Genomic DNA, 18,840 nt, shown 5'->3' with positions numbered 1-18,840 from the left:
TATTCATGATTTAAAATATATTAGCCATGTTTTTTTTTTTTTTTTTTTTTTATTTCAGAATGAATGACCTGATGGAGCAACAATTTGCTGTGGAATTTTGTGTTAAACTTGGAAAATCTGCAACTGAAACATTTGCTATGCTCAACCAGTGGGTGGGTGAAACATCCCCAGACCCAAAAAAGCTTGCCAAGTTCAATCCAATGTCAAGGTGATGCTGACAATTTTCTTTGATGCTAAGGGTATTGTTCACCACGAGTACCTCCCCCAGGCTCCGCAGTGAACCAGACTTACTACGTTGAAGTCCTGAAATGTCTGAGGGACACCATTCGTTGCAAAAGGCCAGAAATGTGGAGGAGTGGCGATTTGGTTTCTCCATCACAACAATGCTCCAGCCCATTCAGCTATCAGAACTCGTGAGATTTTGGCCAAACACTCGATCACTGTTCTTCCCCACCCCCTACTCACCTGACCTTGCTCCTTGTTACTTTTTCTTGTTTCCCAAACTCAAAAGACCCTTGAAAGGAAGATTTGACGATTCCCAAGATTAAGGCAAATGCGACGAAAGTGCTGAAAAACATTACAAAAGAAGCGTACCAGGACTGTTTCAACAAGTGGAAACATCGTTGGGATAAGTGTGTGCATTGGGAAGAAGAGTACTTTGAAGGGGACCCAAACATGTAACTTCTACATAAAGTACATTTTGTTTTATGACATCAGTCCGTGTATTTTTTGAACAGACTTTGTACAGAATGCCATTACATTTGAACATTAAATTAAATAAATTACAAAAAGTAAATAAATATTTTTTTAAATCTATAAAATCTTATAACGGGTGTTCAACCTTTTTGTTTCTCTGGGCCACATTGGAAGAAGTCATGGAGTTTTGGGCCACAAGTATATTTTGGCCCAATCCTTAAATATACAAGTATAAGGATTAACTTGTCGAGATTATAGTAAAAAGTATTAAAACTTTATTATGAAAAAGGATATTTTAAAAAATTACTTCTACAGACACTTTCACTTTTTACTTAGAAATAGATAAATTCATCTATACCAGGGTGTCCAACCTTTTTGTTTCTCTGGGCTGCATTGGAAGAAGTCAAGGAGTTTTGGGCCACCAGCAGTAGCGTAGCGTAGGGGGCGGCAGGGGCGGCCCGCCCCGGGCGGCACTTTTTAGGGGGCGGCAAAATTTTACAATAAATAATAATAATATCTTGTAGGAATTTAAACCATTTTATTTCATATTTTCGTCCACCTACAACTCGGACTGATTGAAATGAGCACGGCAATAGTGTTACCATCCATCCGGATAGTCCGCGAATCGACTTGCCGTTCGGGGATATCGTGCGCAACCTGTTGATTTTTTTTTATTTTTGTTATTTGTTTTTTTTTTTCTTTCATTGTGCGATTCATTTGTAATCATATACACCTGCAATATCCAATAGAGCTAGGTCACTTGCGTTACTCCTATCCAAGTCTCCCTAGTCGCTAACTGTAACTGATTTAGAACCGGCATGCACTGCAAATTATTCTTTGCATTGCGAATGATATACGCGTTTGTCAGGAACTTCTGTTCGAACAAATCTCACCTGCCGTCCAGGTCGGAGATTTTAAAAAGGTGGCAACACTAGCACGGAATTTTTCATTACTTATTCTGTGACAAAACTGAATTTTAGTCTTTTAAATTGAGATACCTAAATAAGGGGGCGGTGAAATTTTCCTTCGTTCCGGGCGGCTGACACCCACACTACGCCACTGGCCACAAGTACTGTACATATAATATATACTTGTGGTTCAACAGTGGCGGCCTTAGGGGGTGGCGAGCAGGGCAATCGCCCGGGGCCTCACTCTTGGAGGGGCCTCGCGCAACAACCAAGTAGAAAAAAGTTGATACATAAACTTTTTATTTTATCCTTGGCTATTAGTTATAACAATAAAATAAATTTAATTTATAGTACAGTATATATTAATATTAATAAGTGCCTACTATTTCAATTCACATACTTTGCACAAAGGACAAGGGCCTCGCAAAGATCTGCCGCCCAGAGCCTCGCAATGGATAAGGCCGCCGCTGTGGTTCAATATACAAGTATATTTAAGGATTAACATGTCTAGATTATAATAATAAGTATTAAAACTTTATCAAGAAAAAGGATATTTTAAAAATTACTTCTACAGACACTTTCAATTTTTACTTAGAAATAGATAAATTCATTTATTATAAAAGAGACAAAAATTTATTTGAAAAAAACAAATATTTGTTTTATTTGGTCTCTAATTAATAAAAAGCAACGAAATACCATTTTAAAGTGCATTTTTATTCAACTAATATAAATAATATGTAGCCCAAAAGTAGCCAAAGCGCCAAATGATATTTTTTACGTCAAACAAAAAAAGTAGCCACATTTGGCGCAAATGTAGCTACTTTACCAAATCTTGCAACGTTGGAAAAAATACTAAATAAAGCTGGAGTTATGACTCAAAGGAAGTGCAGGGAAAAAAAAGAAAGGACAAAAGATAAAATAGTGAGAAAGGTTGGAAAATTAAGGGTCAACAGAAGATCTATTTAATCTTTCTCACTACTACATCTTTTGTTTTTCTCATCTTTCCCTCCTTCTCCCAAATTTGGGTCTATAATTCTTTGAGTCACAACTCCAGCTTTATTTAATAATCCTTCCTCATTCACACATTTCCAAGTACTTGAAAATATTTCCTTTCCACTCAAGAATAAAATACGAATAAAAGTTTACGGCTTTGTGAAACTTCTTTTTTAAGTTTATGCCGTTGAAATAGATAAATAATAAAAAAATTAATACATTTTGTCGGTTTTGTTTACACGTTTATTGGGCCGCATTGGAACTTGCCTTGGGCCGCGTGCGGGCCGCGGGTTGGACACCCCTGATCTATACTAATATTATAAAGAGGTAAAGTTTGTAAGTTTGGATGTAGGAGGTAATCTCCGAAACTACTAGTCCGATTTCAAAAATTATTTCACCAATATTTAGAATGGAACTTCAGGGTGGACATAGGCTGTATATTATTCTGTTAAACATTCATATAAATTAAAAGATATCGTCTAGGATTAAGGCTTTTATATCCAACAGATGGCTCTAACTCCGCAAGTATGACGACCTAAGTTTGCTTTTCTGTGAGGATGAACTAAAAACAAACCCAGATCACCATCTATCTATCTATATAAATAAAAATGTAATGTTCGTTTGTTCCTACCGATTCCTTTGAAATTTTGACACAATGTTGAATTCGAATATGCATGTGTTTTTATATAATATACATGTTGAAATTCCCTTCACTCAGGCGGAGAGGGACAGGATTAAGGCTTACCATGAAGAACTTGGCTTCTATTATACTATTTTAGATGCAGTTTTTTGCATTTTTGATTGTGTTTTAATAGAGTACGTCAAGAGAATGTACACTAAGAAGAGATTTTTCGAAAAATTCCCCCCCATAGGGGAAGTGTTATACATTTATAATAGATACTTTTTGAGTCACAACAATGTGTGGCAGGGTCTGCTAGTTTATTATAAAAGAGACAAACAAACATTTATATGACAAACACAAATATTTGTTTTATTTGAGTCTCTAATTAATAAAAAATGACGAAAAACCATTTTAAAGTGCATTTTTATTCAACTAATATATTTAAAAATATGTAGCCCAAAAAGTAGTCAATGCACCAAATGATATTTTTTACGCCAAATTAACAAAATTTGGGTACCAAATTTGGTGCAAAGTAGCCAAATTTTGCAACGCTGGAAGGAATACTAAATAAAGCTGGAGTTGGGACTCAAAGGATTATAGACCCAAAAGCACGGAAAGGAAGAAAGGTAAAGAAGTGAGGAAGGTTGGAAAATTAAGAGTCAATATGTGCATAACAAAAGGTCTATTTAACCTTTCTGACTACTTTTTATCTTTTGGTCTTTCTCTCTTTTCCCCAAATTTGACTCTAGACTCCTTTGAGTCACAACTCCAGCTTTATTACTTGAGTCAAGACTTCAGCTTTATACTTTTCTCATTCATGCATTTCCAAGTATTTGAAAATATTTCCTTTCTACTCAAAAATAAAATATGTATAAAGGTTTACGGCTTTGTGAAACTTTTTTTGAGTTTGCCATTGAAATAAATAAAAAAAAATTTTAAAAATTTGTCGGTTTTGTTTACACGTTTAGTGGCCGCTTTGGAACTTGTCTTGGGCCAAGGGTTGGACATCCCTGTCTTATAATATAAATAATAAATTAATTAATTAAATAGTACACACAAAGATTGAATAATAAAACTACTCTTCGAAATAATGGTATAACACAAAGATGTAAGCTACTTGCTACCCCCACTTTATGACCTTGAACAAGTTTCCGTCATCTTATCGTTAATTACTTTCCTAGGTAAATTGCGATATCACTTTCTGCACATAAGAGTTGTAATTTTGAGAATTTAAAACATCAACCCGTCTACAATCTAAAATCATGGAGTCATTTGCATTAATTACTTTAATTTTGCATGAAAATATATGTATATAACATTGTTCCATAATCCTTAACGTACGTTTATCGATCCAGTTTCTTACTATGACAGGATTTTTCCAGGAAAATTGTACTTCATATCAAGTGCCCATTTTGTTAATGCTGTAGCACATTTTCTATCATTTAATACAGATTCATAATGCTCTTATGCATTGCCATAGCATTCTGTACATCAATTCTATATAATAGAATTGATGTACAGAATGCTATGGCAACACATTCGTTTTTTAAGGTTGACCATATATATTCCTGTCTTATATATTTGCTTTCTCTTTTCCTTATTCATACGAAGTAGTTGCATAATAGAAGGGAGACTTCTGATAGCTAAAGAAATATCATCATGCCTTTTAGCATAACTCTTATTTAAACAGGCCATCTTTACTCCTGTAATTACACACATCATCTTATTAGTAGCTTGATCTTCCTTCTTATTGTCTTTATTAAGACCAAATTCATACTTTTCTACTGCTGCTTTGATGAGACCTTTAATTATATTTCTAAGAAAGCCATGTACAATTGCTGTTTGCATAATAAAGTTGAACTCTTGCTTTCTGTGTATCATTAAAGAAGAATGTGTTATAGCTCTTTTTATTAAAGTTCTATTTTTTCATAATTGTTATAGTTTGCTTTTTTTTAAAGCTCAAATTAGTAAATGTTTGCAATGACAAGAATGATGCTGCTGCTGCTGCATTGTAAAAACTTATCAAATCACATATTTGTTCATATTTAAAGTGCACAATAAAATTTGACTTTAAATGAAGTGTACTTTTTGGATTACAGTACACATTTGAGTAAAATCCTCACTAATTTGAACTATGCTTTTCCCCAACAACTATGAATTAGTGAGGTTATACTGTATATATATTTTTTAATTAACAGTGAAGAATACATTGAATGAAATTAACTTAAGAGAGAGATTCCACTACTATAACATGCAAATGATTATTTAAAATGAAGCCAATAAGGAGAGTAGCCAATGAATTTAAGAATTGAACTGGATATTTAGCAATATTCTTATAATTATTTCAATTTTTATATTTTTATTTTGTTACATTATACATTTATTTATTGTAATTTTAAACTTAATCTACAATGCTCTCCAGGAAAAATTTTTGATGGTTAACTTGCAATGCTGTAAATTTACTTAAAGCATTTTAATTGATAGTTAATGACAACAAAAAAATACTAATATTACAATTCAACAGCAAATTCAATCCAAAATTCAGTTATCTAAAAAATTTCTGATTGGTTAAAAAAGAAGGAAAAAACAGTTTTAACTGGTGAGCGGAAAATTTATCTGGTTCAATGACTAATTAAAATTGACTTAGTAAGAATACTACATCTGGAAAAAATATTTTTTTTATACAGAAAAACTGTTTATATAGGCACACATGTTATAACAATGATTATTTATTAGGTATAACAAAATTTACAGAATAATAAAACATAAGATTGTATTTGAATCTGAAAATGGAGAAAATGTCTTTAATCTGAAAATATTTACTGGAGAGTTTTTTCCAAAAAGACATGGTTTTTTTCTCCAGTAAAGCTAGTTTAAATTTTATCAAATTCCATAATAGCTATTATTATTTATTTATTTAGATTTTAAAATTCTTCTGTAATTATTTGATAAATGATCTTTTCAATAACTATATTTCAGTTATGTATATTATGTCAATTATGTTTCTCTACAAACAACTTACTTTTTTATTTTTATTTTTTTCCTTCAAGCATTTAGGAAAAGATTTTCCAACTAATCATGATTACAGTGAAATGATTTGTGGTGATTGTATGGAAAAACATGGATTTTTATGGTTTTATAATATTTCACTCAATGGTGAGTATTTAATTTTAACAAAGTTACCTTGACCAATAATTTTTGATTTTATGATTTATTATCATATTTTCAATTTTGAGGCTTTGTGGTGTTGATGTGGTGCTATCGGGTCCAAGTAGTTGACTTGCACAAATCACAACAATTATTTGTGACATCTCTCATTAAAAGGAGAGTTTTATGTGAGTCTCATGCAGAGTGACAGTGCTTAATTTTAATGAAAAAACATTTATTTCCATGTATTTTAAGAAGTCAACAGTGGTGGTTTTCAATTAAAGTCCAAGGATGATTGTTTAAAGTCTTAGCTAAAACTGACCAATGATTCCTTTTGTTTACACAGCACTCATTTTCTTCAAAACTGATTCTTTTTAATTCTGAATTTCTCAACATTTTTTTTTTTTATTTAATTCCCCTTTCTGTCATGAAGACAATTCAACAATTTTAGCAGTTGTTTCTGATTAAAGGAATGAATGATTACATTGTGTTTATTTTATGAAAGGACGAATTATTGGAAGGTTAGAAGCAGACTATTTGCAGACACATACTGTCCAGGGCTCAGAATGTCATATCCAAGCTTTGGCCAGATTTTTAAAGATGAGGAGATGATGGACATCAACTAGGAAGTGGATGTCCATGAGTTATCACCTCTCAACAGGACTATTATTTAACAACAGCGCATGATTACAGAATGTCTGGCAGACAGAGCTGTAGAGCTGTCTACAGCTGCCAGTGTATTAATTTCACAACAACCAGTCTAAAGAAGTCTTCAGGTGAATACTATTTTTGTCATATGCCTAATGTGTTATAACACATTTGGCAGATGACAAAAATGTGTACACAGGGATGGAATATATTGATGCGTGTGGGCTCATTTAAGATAATGTCAAGAATATTATCTTACACATTGAACTTTAAATGTATGGGCAATGTACTGCTCACTGAGTCCAAGCAAGCCTACAGAATGATTCTCTTTAGATTAGAATCTAGAGCGAGCAAAGAAACTCAATACAGGTATACCTCGAGTTACGTCGTTCCCGATTATACGTCATTTGTCAAAAAAGTATACGGAAAAATAAAAATCAAGTTTAAGTCATTTTATTCGACTTTACAGTCCGTCCGCCACAAATATTGAAGTCGTAATATCACTAGAAAAGCGTTTAAAGCACATAAAATCATATTAAAATATATACATTTACAAGTATGTACTGTATTTACAGTACATGCATTCGTAAATTTAGATTACTTTTTTCTGTACTCTATTAAAAACTAAAATTTATTTGTTTGTAAGCTTAAAATAGATTCTTATTAACCATATATTATTAAAAATGCATTAATAAGTAAAATACAGAACTGGGAATAGTAATTTATGGTTTAGCCTAGTGACAAGTAGATTCAGAGACAAGTAAATTCGACTTACGTCGTTTTCCTGGAACCAATTACCAACGTAAGGCGAGGTATACCTGTACATCCCCATGAACATTGTAAAAAGAGACCAATTTGCAGGTGGTGGTATTAGGTTTAATTATATTGAGATCCAGATTTTGGAACACCATGTGAGGCTTTAAGGTGCTGTGAGTATAGATTTTATTTTCACGGGTGATAATGTCTGTATACATAGGTCTATAGTCTATAGGACAATCTCTTCCAGTGAATGTATTTGTCATATGAAAGGCCAGCAAGATCTCTGAACCTAAATCTCATAGAAAGTATATGATCTATGGAGACAAGTTACACTTTGTCAACCTTCACTAAGAACATTTCAGGAGCTTAAAGATATTCTTGTTCAATAATGGGCTTTGCTCTTGACAGAGCTAATAAACATTGTAACCAGCATGAAAAATTGCTTTGAAATGAATGTACTGTACATGCAGGAGGGAACCATTCCCATATTAATAATTTTTTCATACAAAAAAGATTTATTAGTTCTTTTTCTTTGTGGTTTCAAATAATTTATATTAAATTTTTGCTTTACAATTATTTTGTTGCATAATATTTCACTTGCATGTTAAGTTTCATGCTATTCTGATCAATAGTGCCTAATATAGGAACTGATGATTAGAATTTTTGATTTGATACTCTTGTGAAAGCAGTTTTATTCAGAAGAAATAATATAATACAAAAGAAAAAAATTTCTTTTCAAATTCAAACGTTTTTGAACATTAATTCATCATTAGAAGAATGAAACATTTTAAAGAGTGATGCTATGTTTATGGTAACTTGATGATGAAAAGAATTACAATGATTTCAGTTAAAATATAAGAAATTATTTAAAATATGTTCATATGTAAAAGACTACGAAATCAAATATGAATGAAACAAGAACCAAAACTTACAAAATTCAGTAGTAAATTTTAGGAACTTTATTTCCTTCCAAAATCATAATAGTTGAAGAAATACAAAAGTACAATTTATTTATCATCTTTAGTGTTTGGACAAACCAACGTTATAAATTTAATCAGGTTATGAGTTACATTTGGATTTTCTAAATTTTTATTTTTAGTTCTGGTTTTGTACATTTTTGGAGTTTTATTGTTCTGTAACATGTGAAAATAGTTTTAAATTTTTTAAAACATTTTTACTTTAAGTACAACAATTCTTGTTTGATAATAACTTAATGACAAAAGACATTCTCTTTTTATTTATTACTAAATGTTTTCTTACTTTAGTATATTATACTTCTAAATAAAATATTTTAAGATAATTTTGGATGATTAATAGTTATTTATTATAAGATTAAGAATAAGACAGATGTGAAATCCTAATTTCAAATATAACTTTACTTTTCATGCTGTTACAGTATAAAACATAGGGAAAGTATGATGATTGGTCAGATTTTCATTCCCCCGTTGGTTCTTTGCATCTCTTGATATTTTGACACACTGGTCTCAAAAATTAAAAAAAAAAAACTTGCAAAATTTGTGTTTCAGCATCTATTTCGGGGATGGGCAACCTTTTTCTATGTAAGGGCTGCATTTCAAAACTTTTGAACTGAGACGAGTTGCATACAAGAGAAAACAGGAAAAAAATGTCGGCAAATCACAATTATTTATTCATATATAATTATAAATTAACATAAGTATACTTAATTTAGCTTCCGGAACTGATGTAAATGTAATATATCAGAAATATTTGGTTAAATATATAATATAATAATATATAAATATTTAGTCACTGCTAGCTTTAAATTAGTTTCGATGTGTCTGTTAGCCAGTTTTTTGTTTTAATTTTCATTAAATTCATTGTGGAAAAACTATTTACATGCATAAGTTGTAGAAAATAACATTTGAATTTTTGCTGCATACTTCCTTAACCTGGGAAATTGATATACAGTGGGTGATCAGTTAACGAACAGTTCAGATAGTGAACAAATCGGATAACGAACACTTTTGCGAAAGATTTTTATGATCGGACAACGAACACATGTTCGGATAACGAACACTTTACTGAATAAACATAAAAAGAAGCAACCGAAAATAATGAATACCAATTGATTTTCCCTCGTCTTCAGGTAACAATTCGAAACCTTCCGGAGCGTGGGAGACGTAAGATCAACTCTCAACTCGATACCGATCGGATAGTATTCCTCCAAATTTTGAAACTCACTCTTGTAATTCCGGCTTTTTGTTTACCTTTCTGACAAATAATTTTTGTAGTCTTCGCGAGACTGTCGGACAGGTACTTGTTAAATTTTGCTTCGGGGTTTATTTACGAAAGGTGAAAGGATATTCGTTAACGTTTTAATACCAAATTTCGAATTTCATTTGGGCCTTGTATTTAAATAATTTTTTGTGGCCTAGTTGATTTCTGTTCTCTGAATTTTTGTAAGTGCTTTTCTGAACTTTTTATTTAAAAAAGAAACTGATAATATTTTGGAGCCTAAAAAGAGGAGTGTCAAGAACTGTGCTCACTGTAGAAACCAAGTAAGAGATAATAGCCAAGGTAGAAAGTGAGCACAAGGTGTCTGATATTGCTAGGCAGTATGGCTTGAACAGGTCTATAGTAGGCTCAATCTTAGCTATGAAAGATATATCAAGAAGTCTCAAGCTGTTAATGGAGTAATGAAAATTACGTCTGAGAAATAAAGAGCATTTTAGAGCTCATAATGGAACCTGAAATTGATCTGACGACAGAAAAACTCCAAGAACTCTCAAATGAAGAATACCGAGAAACTCAGCGAAATGTGTTATCTTTTGGAAAAGAGGAAGACGAAAGAGGACCAATGTCGACATCTGCTACTAAAGATCTTTTGAAGGAGTGGGAGGATGTTATATCATCCAAGTGGCAACCAAAGCAGAATAAGGTTCATTGGGTTGGGGATCTCTACAATTACAATACTATTAATTACTTCCGAAAAATCCTGAAGAAAAGAGAAAAGCAATCGACATTGGACAGATTGTTTAACCCCCACAAACGGATAAAACATGACTAATAAAAATGCAAGACAGCATATGTATGTATTTTTACTATTACATGTAAATAAATGTAGTAAAAAAAGTATATATTTTTTTTATTTTTTGGGAGTCTTCGGAACGAATTAATCAAATTCCCATACAAACCTATGGTAAATCGATAATCGGATAACGAACAAAGTCTTGGAACGGATTATGTTCGTTAACCGATCACCCACTGTATTTATTGATATTTTATGCAGGCTGTGGGTTGCCCATCCCTTATCTATTTTGTATTGTATCTCAGGACGGGATAAGCCAAAAAAAATTTTATTTTAAATTCATCTTTACGCCTAAAAATATGTTTTTTGGTTTTTTTATAATAATTGATAATATAAAAATTATTTTTGGGCTGCAATTTGAAAAAATTGTATACCTATAAATTCCCATTGTTGTCTGCCTGTCCTTCCTTAATCTAGAGAACAAAATTAGACAGATGAAAGTCGAGACCTGATATGGAAGGCTTAGGTGCAGGAGGTCCCACCAGAAGTGACATTATTTCAATTCAAAAATTTTCCCCTGAAAGGAGTTAGATAATGACTGGCATGACTCTATTGCTAACAGGAAAAGTATGATGTACAAAGACAAGTCGCTACTAATTTGAGGTGGCAAGTATATTTAAAAATTAAAAATTGCTGCTTGCATTGTGATATCACAATAAATAATTGATCATTTTAAATAAACTCTCATAACAGAGTACCATAATTTTTTATTTTTGAAAAATAGAGAAATTTTCCATAATTAAAAAACTCATTTCCTATTAAACTCTTATTATTATTATTATTTTATATTCTGACTTATTCTAGTGCAAAATCGTCTGCGGAATTAATGTTGAAATATAAATTTTTTTTTCAATTCCAATATAAATGCTGATTTTGTTGTGCCAACTGATTTTGTTGTGCCAATATTAGATGCCAACTGATTTTGTTGGCATCCAATGTTGTACTTTTATCATTCAAGTATATCATCTTTAGAAAATCCAATATAAATTCTNATCTGTACTCATCACAAGGTGTTTATTAACTGACTGAGAGAATTGTTAGTTAAGAAAAGATGAATAAGAGGGAAAAAACTTTGAAATTTAATGAGATTTTTAAATTTAAATACATCATCTTAATTTAATAGATAATTATATCTTGCTAAAATATATTTAAAATTAATAATTTTATAATCTGTGTAGATTTGATGTATGGTACATGGAGTGTAATACAATAATTTGTTTGTTTATATTAAATTGATAATTATATTTTATTTAAATTTAATTCTACATAACTGAGTCAATATATCTCACTTCAAAAGTAAACTTTTCATATAAGGTCTAATGTTAATGTTGAAATATAAATTTTTTTTTCAATATTGATTAATGACTTCATGCCAAACTGTAGTTTTTTTAATATCGTTTTGAAAAAAATTTTCTTCTTACAAGAATAAAATTGATTAGTTATACATTAAATTGTGTTAATCTTTATGCATGCAAACTATAATTTACAGGAACAAAAGCACTAACATTATTGTTTCTATTAAAGAATGAATTGATTTTAGATTTTTAGTTTTTCAATCATTAAAGAAGCTAAATAATTAATTATTGTAATTTAAATATATTTTGTTTTTACAATAGGAATTAAAATTAAAAAAGAAGAAACTGATGAACAAGTTGAAATTGAAGATTCCAAGAATAGGAAAGATCATTTAGAATGCCATAAAGATGTAATCAATGGTGATCAAATCAATGTGTCATGTGAAACTACAGATAGTGGTACAGAAGAAAGTAATCAAGATTCTGTTGGAATAAAACAAAATACTGCATTATCAGAGAAAAATGATGTAAGTTGTTTAAATTTTTAACATTAAATAATTATCATTATCTAATTCCATTTTATATTTCATTAAAGATAATTGAAAATAGATTAAGGTTATACAAGTTATTTGTTTGTAATTTTAAAATGTTTTCATAGTTTTTTTTTAATCTTTAGTGATTTGATTCATTATACATATATATTTGTATTTTCTTAGTTCTCAAATATCAGGAGTTTGAAATTGAATTTTAAGATTTTTGTGGAGGGAAAAATTTTCAAATAATCAATTTCATTAAGTTATGAAAACAATACAAAGTTATGAAATTGATGATGATTGACATCTCTGGTTTCATTTTTTTTTTTTTTATATATATACAATAATTATTCCCTTTAATACTGCTTCATAATGTTTTGAGAGAATTTAAATGTTAAAAAGGAGTTTAATTTAAACACACATTACCAGCAAAACACATTTGATTAATGTCACTATTAAGCCATATAGCTATAAATTTCTCTTAACTCTGCATCACTTCTGATTATTGTTTTGTACTGTTACTGTGTAAAAAATATATCTTAGTAAAACCTGAGTGTAGCAGAAACACTCAGGACTGAGACTTTGTCTGCTTAAGACAGGTATGTTAAAAAAAAATTGCATGTTTTACAATACCTATTGGTTTTTATTTAAATACTCTGACAAGAAAATTGATGCACTAGAATGAACTATCCAATTGGGACAAAACTGGCATGGTAAGTAAATGCACAGAAAAGAAATTATTACAGTTTAAGAATAGATTGGATGATTTATTCCAGAGAAAGAGCTATGCAAAGTGAGGAAGTCAATAAGACATTGGCCCATTGCTTGAATATAACTGTTACCTGGCAAGGCATTGATTCATAAAGTTGGTGGATGGTTCCTGGGAAATTTCTTGCCAGATGGTGTTCAATTGGTTGGCTAAGTTGTTGACATTCCTGTGTGGCTTTCTGCTATTTTGTTGTATAATTATACTGTATATAGAATAAGAACTCCTCTCTTCTTTCCTATAATCCTTCTTCCTTCTGCTTTTAATTTAACCCTTTCTTGTCATATGACAGGAACTGTAATATTTGTGGGTCCTGATTGGCCAATCTCCAAAAGGGACAGGACGGGGTCCTGCCCGAGGGGACCATTAGACAGAGGTGAGGAGAAAGGACACTTTTGGGTTTGCCATGAAAGAGAGAGAGAGAGGTCATGCGAAAGTGACCGGAAGACAGTGTATAAGGCAGAAGGCAAAAGAGAGAAAGAGCCAAGATAGACAAGATAGGAACGGAGACAAAGAAATAATTGGGATAACCGTTCCAGAGAGTTCCAAGGAACCGCCTCAGCACATGTTCAATAATAACTGCTTTGCCCTCATTTGGATGCAAATGGATCATACATTCACCGTGCACGAAGTGAGAACTGTTGATATTCACTCAGTTCAGGACCCACATATCTAGCTACCGGTAGATTTCCTAACTAACCTTCCTTTCTTCTTTCTTGTAGTTGTATTAGTCAGGATTGTATGTATATGTTAAATTTATTGCAGTAAGATCGAATGAGAGGGGAGATGACATAATTATATCCATATATAAGTGTCTCTGGGCATTCTATTCTTTGTCAACTCATTTGACTAATAAAGCAATTTGATCTTTTTGTCATCTTATCACATGTTTTACACACACACACACACACACACACACACACACACACTTTCATACCTGGATAGTTTCAGACGATGCCCATCAGGAAAATGTGCTCAATTAGGGATAGATTCATGAAGACATTAATGTGAGAGGCATGCCATGTGTGGCTGGGCATTTTCTTGTTGGAGAGTAAGCACGGGTTGCTGTGAAAGGAACAATATCACATTAGTTCACAGAATGTCAACATATTGCCGTACTGTGAGGGTATCTAGACTACCATAAAAGGGGATCTGTCTATCAAATGAAATAGCGACCAGACCATAAGTCCCTGTTGTTGGGCCATGTGGCATTCAACAGTAAAAGCAGAATGTCTCCACACACATCTGTGCTGGTCATCAGGAGTCAGTTCAAAATGGGACTCATCACTGAAGACAATTTGTTCCCAATCAGAACAATTCCATGTTGTTTAAGCCCAGCACCACTGTAATCACTCTTGATAATGCTCAGTGGTAGCCAGCTAATGAGCATCATGAATGTAGATTCTGCTGATGTAGTCACCTAGCAATGGTCCTGGTGGTCACTTTTGCATAGGTCACAAATTGGATGGCCAGTTGTGATGACTCTGATGTTAGTACAGCTGCTGGAACAATGACTCTCTCTTCCCATTCTGTCATCACTTTAAGCTGTTCGCTGCCTGCTTTTTGTTGGGCTTTGCCATTTAAAACTCATTCGTTCTACCATCATCTAATTGCAGTATCACCCATGACCGACATGCTGAGTGCTACATTGATTTGTCGATCCATCTCTTTTAATCTGATGACATATTCTCTTTCAAACTCCATGATATGGTTTTAGTGGGCACAAATTCAATTGAGAGTCATTGTTTACAATTAACAACAATAAGAGCAATCAAACTCCACTGGAAATTTGGTCCTTCAAAGAAAGAATTTTACTTTTATATACATCATGATGGCACTTCTAATGCAATGCAGCTCAGACTATTCATTCATTGGATGTTAATTTTTTTATCATTTGCATATTTAGTTGAAAGAACTATGATGATTTACTAAAATTGAGTTGTTTTTTTTTTTTCTTAAGTGCATTGATTTTTTTTGTCAGAGTGCAATTAAGAAAGGATTTATTTTGTAAAAGACTGGAATCTATATATATAACCCATTCATTTCGTGTCCGTCCTGTAACCGTTTCATAACGGACACTAGAGACGCCCCTATCGTGTGTCATATTTCAAACACCAAATTAAATTAACAATTTTATTTATTATTTAAATTAACAATATAAATTATTATTGTTCATTTGGCCAATAAATTCTTATTTGGTCAATATAACAATATAAATAATTCAATATATTTGTAATAGGAATTTATTATTGTCACGGAATGCCTGTAATGTTCACTAGGGGGCGAATAACGAAAAACCACATAGATTTGAACCGCTACGATAAAACAATAACGTTTAAAATAGTTAAGGTAATATTTTAATATAAAAATAGAAACATTTCATGCCACGACCAAAGATACGCCACTGTGGAGCACCGGGTCGCCCACTAGGGGGCGACCCGGGCTACTAGTTAGAACATAATTTCCAAAATTATAGATATATTTATACTTGATAATTAACACAGTTTAATGCTTTTAGTACCGAATTATCTGTAGAATAATTTCTGTGGAAGTCAGCTTGTTGCTCACTAATCTAATCTAAAAAAATATGCACGTATTGCATGATTTGGCAGATAGCTATTGGCCAGTTAAAAATTCTTACTGTGCTGATGTATTACAAAGAACAGTAATAAACAAGCTGGAGGAATGAAAAATGAGTAAGTAAAAGCTTAGATGTTGGCAATAGATTGTAGATGAAAATATAAATTAGATTTGATAAATGATATCTACAATATTTTAATATATGTTCTGTACTTAATAATGGGAAATGAATAATTACTCTGTTGTATAAAGTAAGATTCAATTAACTCTGACAGTTAACATAAAACTTCAGCTTTCTAAATTGAAATAAAGTTTTGAAATTTACAATTGTTGTTCAATATAAAATCTAATCCATTTTTAAACCGTTTCTTCAGATTAGGATACACTTTATTTAAATAATGTAAATAAAGATTATCCACATAGGAATCAGAGCTGGTCAGCCATCTTGTTTCTTCACTAATCTACAGAATAAATTTTAGACACCCAAAATTGACCAATTAACTTTGTTGGCAGTTTATCCAAAAGATTGACTCATGCAAAACATCAAGGCTAATTCTGTATATTAAAGTGCAATTAACCTCAAGATTAAAACTTGTTTAACTAACCCTAAGCCTCTCAAGCAGGATGTTTGTCAGTTTTCCCTTGACATGAAATTCATTCAATTCATTCTGCTTTTATTGTTCTCTTCTTTTTCAAAATTCTTCAAATTTCTTAATACCTCCCTTCCATTATTCAAGGAATAAATGCTGATGTCAGTCTCTCAATGTTTGATGTAAAGAGTGTCGGCATACTGTTTAAAAATGAAATTGTTAAAACTTGACAAGTTTAAGAGGGGACAAAAAATTTTGAAACAGTGAAGATAAGCATGATATTTATAAATGCACTGTTTAAGTGGTTTTGGAGAATAGGAAGAATAGGAAATCTGTCTGCAGAAGTCTCTCCTTAAACAATATAAAAATACATTAATATTATTATTATGCTAGGACCAGATGTTTTGTCTGCTAAACTCAGAGTTTATTAAAATAAATATTACGTACTTGAACCTATAACCGATGTGAATCAAATAATTTTTTCACGACGAACGTTTTCATAACCCCTTCTGGGCTCTTCTTCAGGTGAAACAGCTGGATCGAACACCAAAAACGAAATTTGAAAAAATACGAATTCTGTCGAGTTTGAATCGTTCGGATCGTTCCTTATTTCGTCACGTGATATGTTTGAACGTGATCGAAGTTAACGATGAACGTCCAAATTCAAGAGAAAGATATTATTATGATACTTAAAAACATGCGATTGTGATACATAATTTAATACTGTTCTCACATGTTCCCCAGTACCTTCTATTTTTATTTTTTATCTTATGTTTTTTATTTGTTATATTTATGTTACTCTGTATGTAGTAGGTTTTGCCATGCCATGAAAAGGTTGATTTCATCTCTTGAATTAATACAAGTGGATGTGTTGTATGCTCTAAAAATTTCCATCTCCTCCAACTATTTTAGATGGTGCATGTGCGGTGTGGTGACGATTATCTGCGCTCTATTGAAGTCCGCCACTATTTCGGGATCAGTGGCGTAGGTAGAGAGTGAAGTTGTATGTCTGTTACGTTGTACATCCGAGATGTGCTCTTTTATCCTAGCCCATAATGAACGTTTAGTCGATCCTATGTATACCAAATCCCTGTTAATTCTACACAACTAGCGCTAGAAGAAGAGTTAAAATACTTGGAAAGCATTGCTAGGTCCCATGGTTACCAAAATATTATACAAAAAATCTCTGAGGGCCATAAACAACCACAGGCTTCTTCCACCACTACAGTGATCACGCAACACACTAGCAACACTACGGAAAATATGAGGATACCTATCATGTTCAACCCACTATTGAGGTCTCTATACAGCACCATCGCAAAGGAACAGAAACTTACCTTAACATACAGAAGGTGCAGCACTTTGTTCAATATCCTACGCAACGAAAAGGACCAATCCAGGGTGGAAAAGTTATCAGGAGTCTATACAATCCCTCTTAAGAGATAAACGGTTTAACAGGGATTTGGTATACATAGGATCGACTAAACGTTCATTAGGGGCTAGGATAAAAGAGCACATCTCGGATGTACAACGTAACAGACATACAACTTCACTCTCTACCTACGCCACTGATCCAGAAATAGTGGCGGACTTCAATAGAGTGCAGATAATCGTCACCACACCGCACATGCACCATCTAAAATGGTTGGAGGAGATGGAAATTTTTAGAGCTTATGACACATCCACTTGTATTAATTCAAGAGATGAAATCAACCTTTTCATGGCATGGCAAAACCTACTACATACAGAGTAACAGCGAAATACTATTTATTAAAAATAAGATAAAAAATAAAAATAGAAGGTACTGGGGAACATGTGAGAACAGTATTAAATTATGTATCACAATCGCATGTTTTTAAGTATCATAATAATATCTTTCTCTTGAATTTGGACGTTCATCGTTAACTTCGATCACGTTCAAACATATCACGTGACGAAATAAGGAACGATCCGAACGATTCAAACTCGACAGAATTCGTATTTTTTCAAATTTCGTTTTTGGTGTTCGATCCAGCTGTTTCACCTGAAGAAGAGCCCAGAAGGGGTTATGAAAACGTTCGTCGTGAAAAAATTATTCGATTCACATCAGTTATAGGTTCAAGTACGTAATATTTATTTTATACAATCCGGTGTGCAGTAGATGTTATATAATCAGAGTTTATTGTGTATTCGTTTCTAATGCAGGTAGTCCTCAGTTTATGACAAGGTTTTATTCTTGAAAAAACTGTTGCAAAAAATTGCCATAAAATAAATC

The 18,840-nt window shown here is 32.1% G+C and overlaps 1 protein-coding gene across 1 annotated transcript in view; it reads left to right on the top strand.

The window, feature by feature from the left end:
* Positions 1 to 18,840, top strand: part of LOC111630090 (putative E3 ubiquitin-protein ligase UBR7) — a 55,727-nt gene that overhangs the window by 18,248 nt on the left and 18,639 nt on the right. The window contains exons 4-5 of the mRNA XM_023374110.1: positions 6,192 to 6,375; positions 12,439 to 12,644. Of these exons, the coding sequence (XP_023229878.1) occupies positions 6,192 to 6,375; positions 12,439 to 12,644 (390 nt within the window). The remainder of the gene's footprint in view (positions 1 to 6,191; positions 6,376 to 12,438; positions 12,645 to 18,840) is intronic.

Source organism: Centruroides sculpturatus, unplaced genomic scaffold, assembly GCF_000671375.1.
Source record: "Centruroides sculpturatus isolate CEXI.00-Female unplaced genomic scaffold, Cexi_2.0 scaffold625, whole genome shotgun sequence".
In the NCBI taxonomy this organism is placed as follows: Eukaryota; Metazoa; Arthropoda; class Arachnida; order Scorpiones; family Buthidae; genus Centruroides; species Centruroides sculpturatus.
This window is presented reverse-complemented; position numbering and strand designations above follow the sequence as displayed.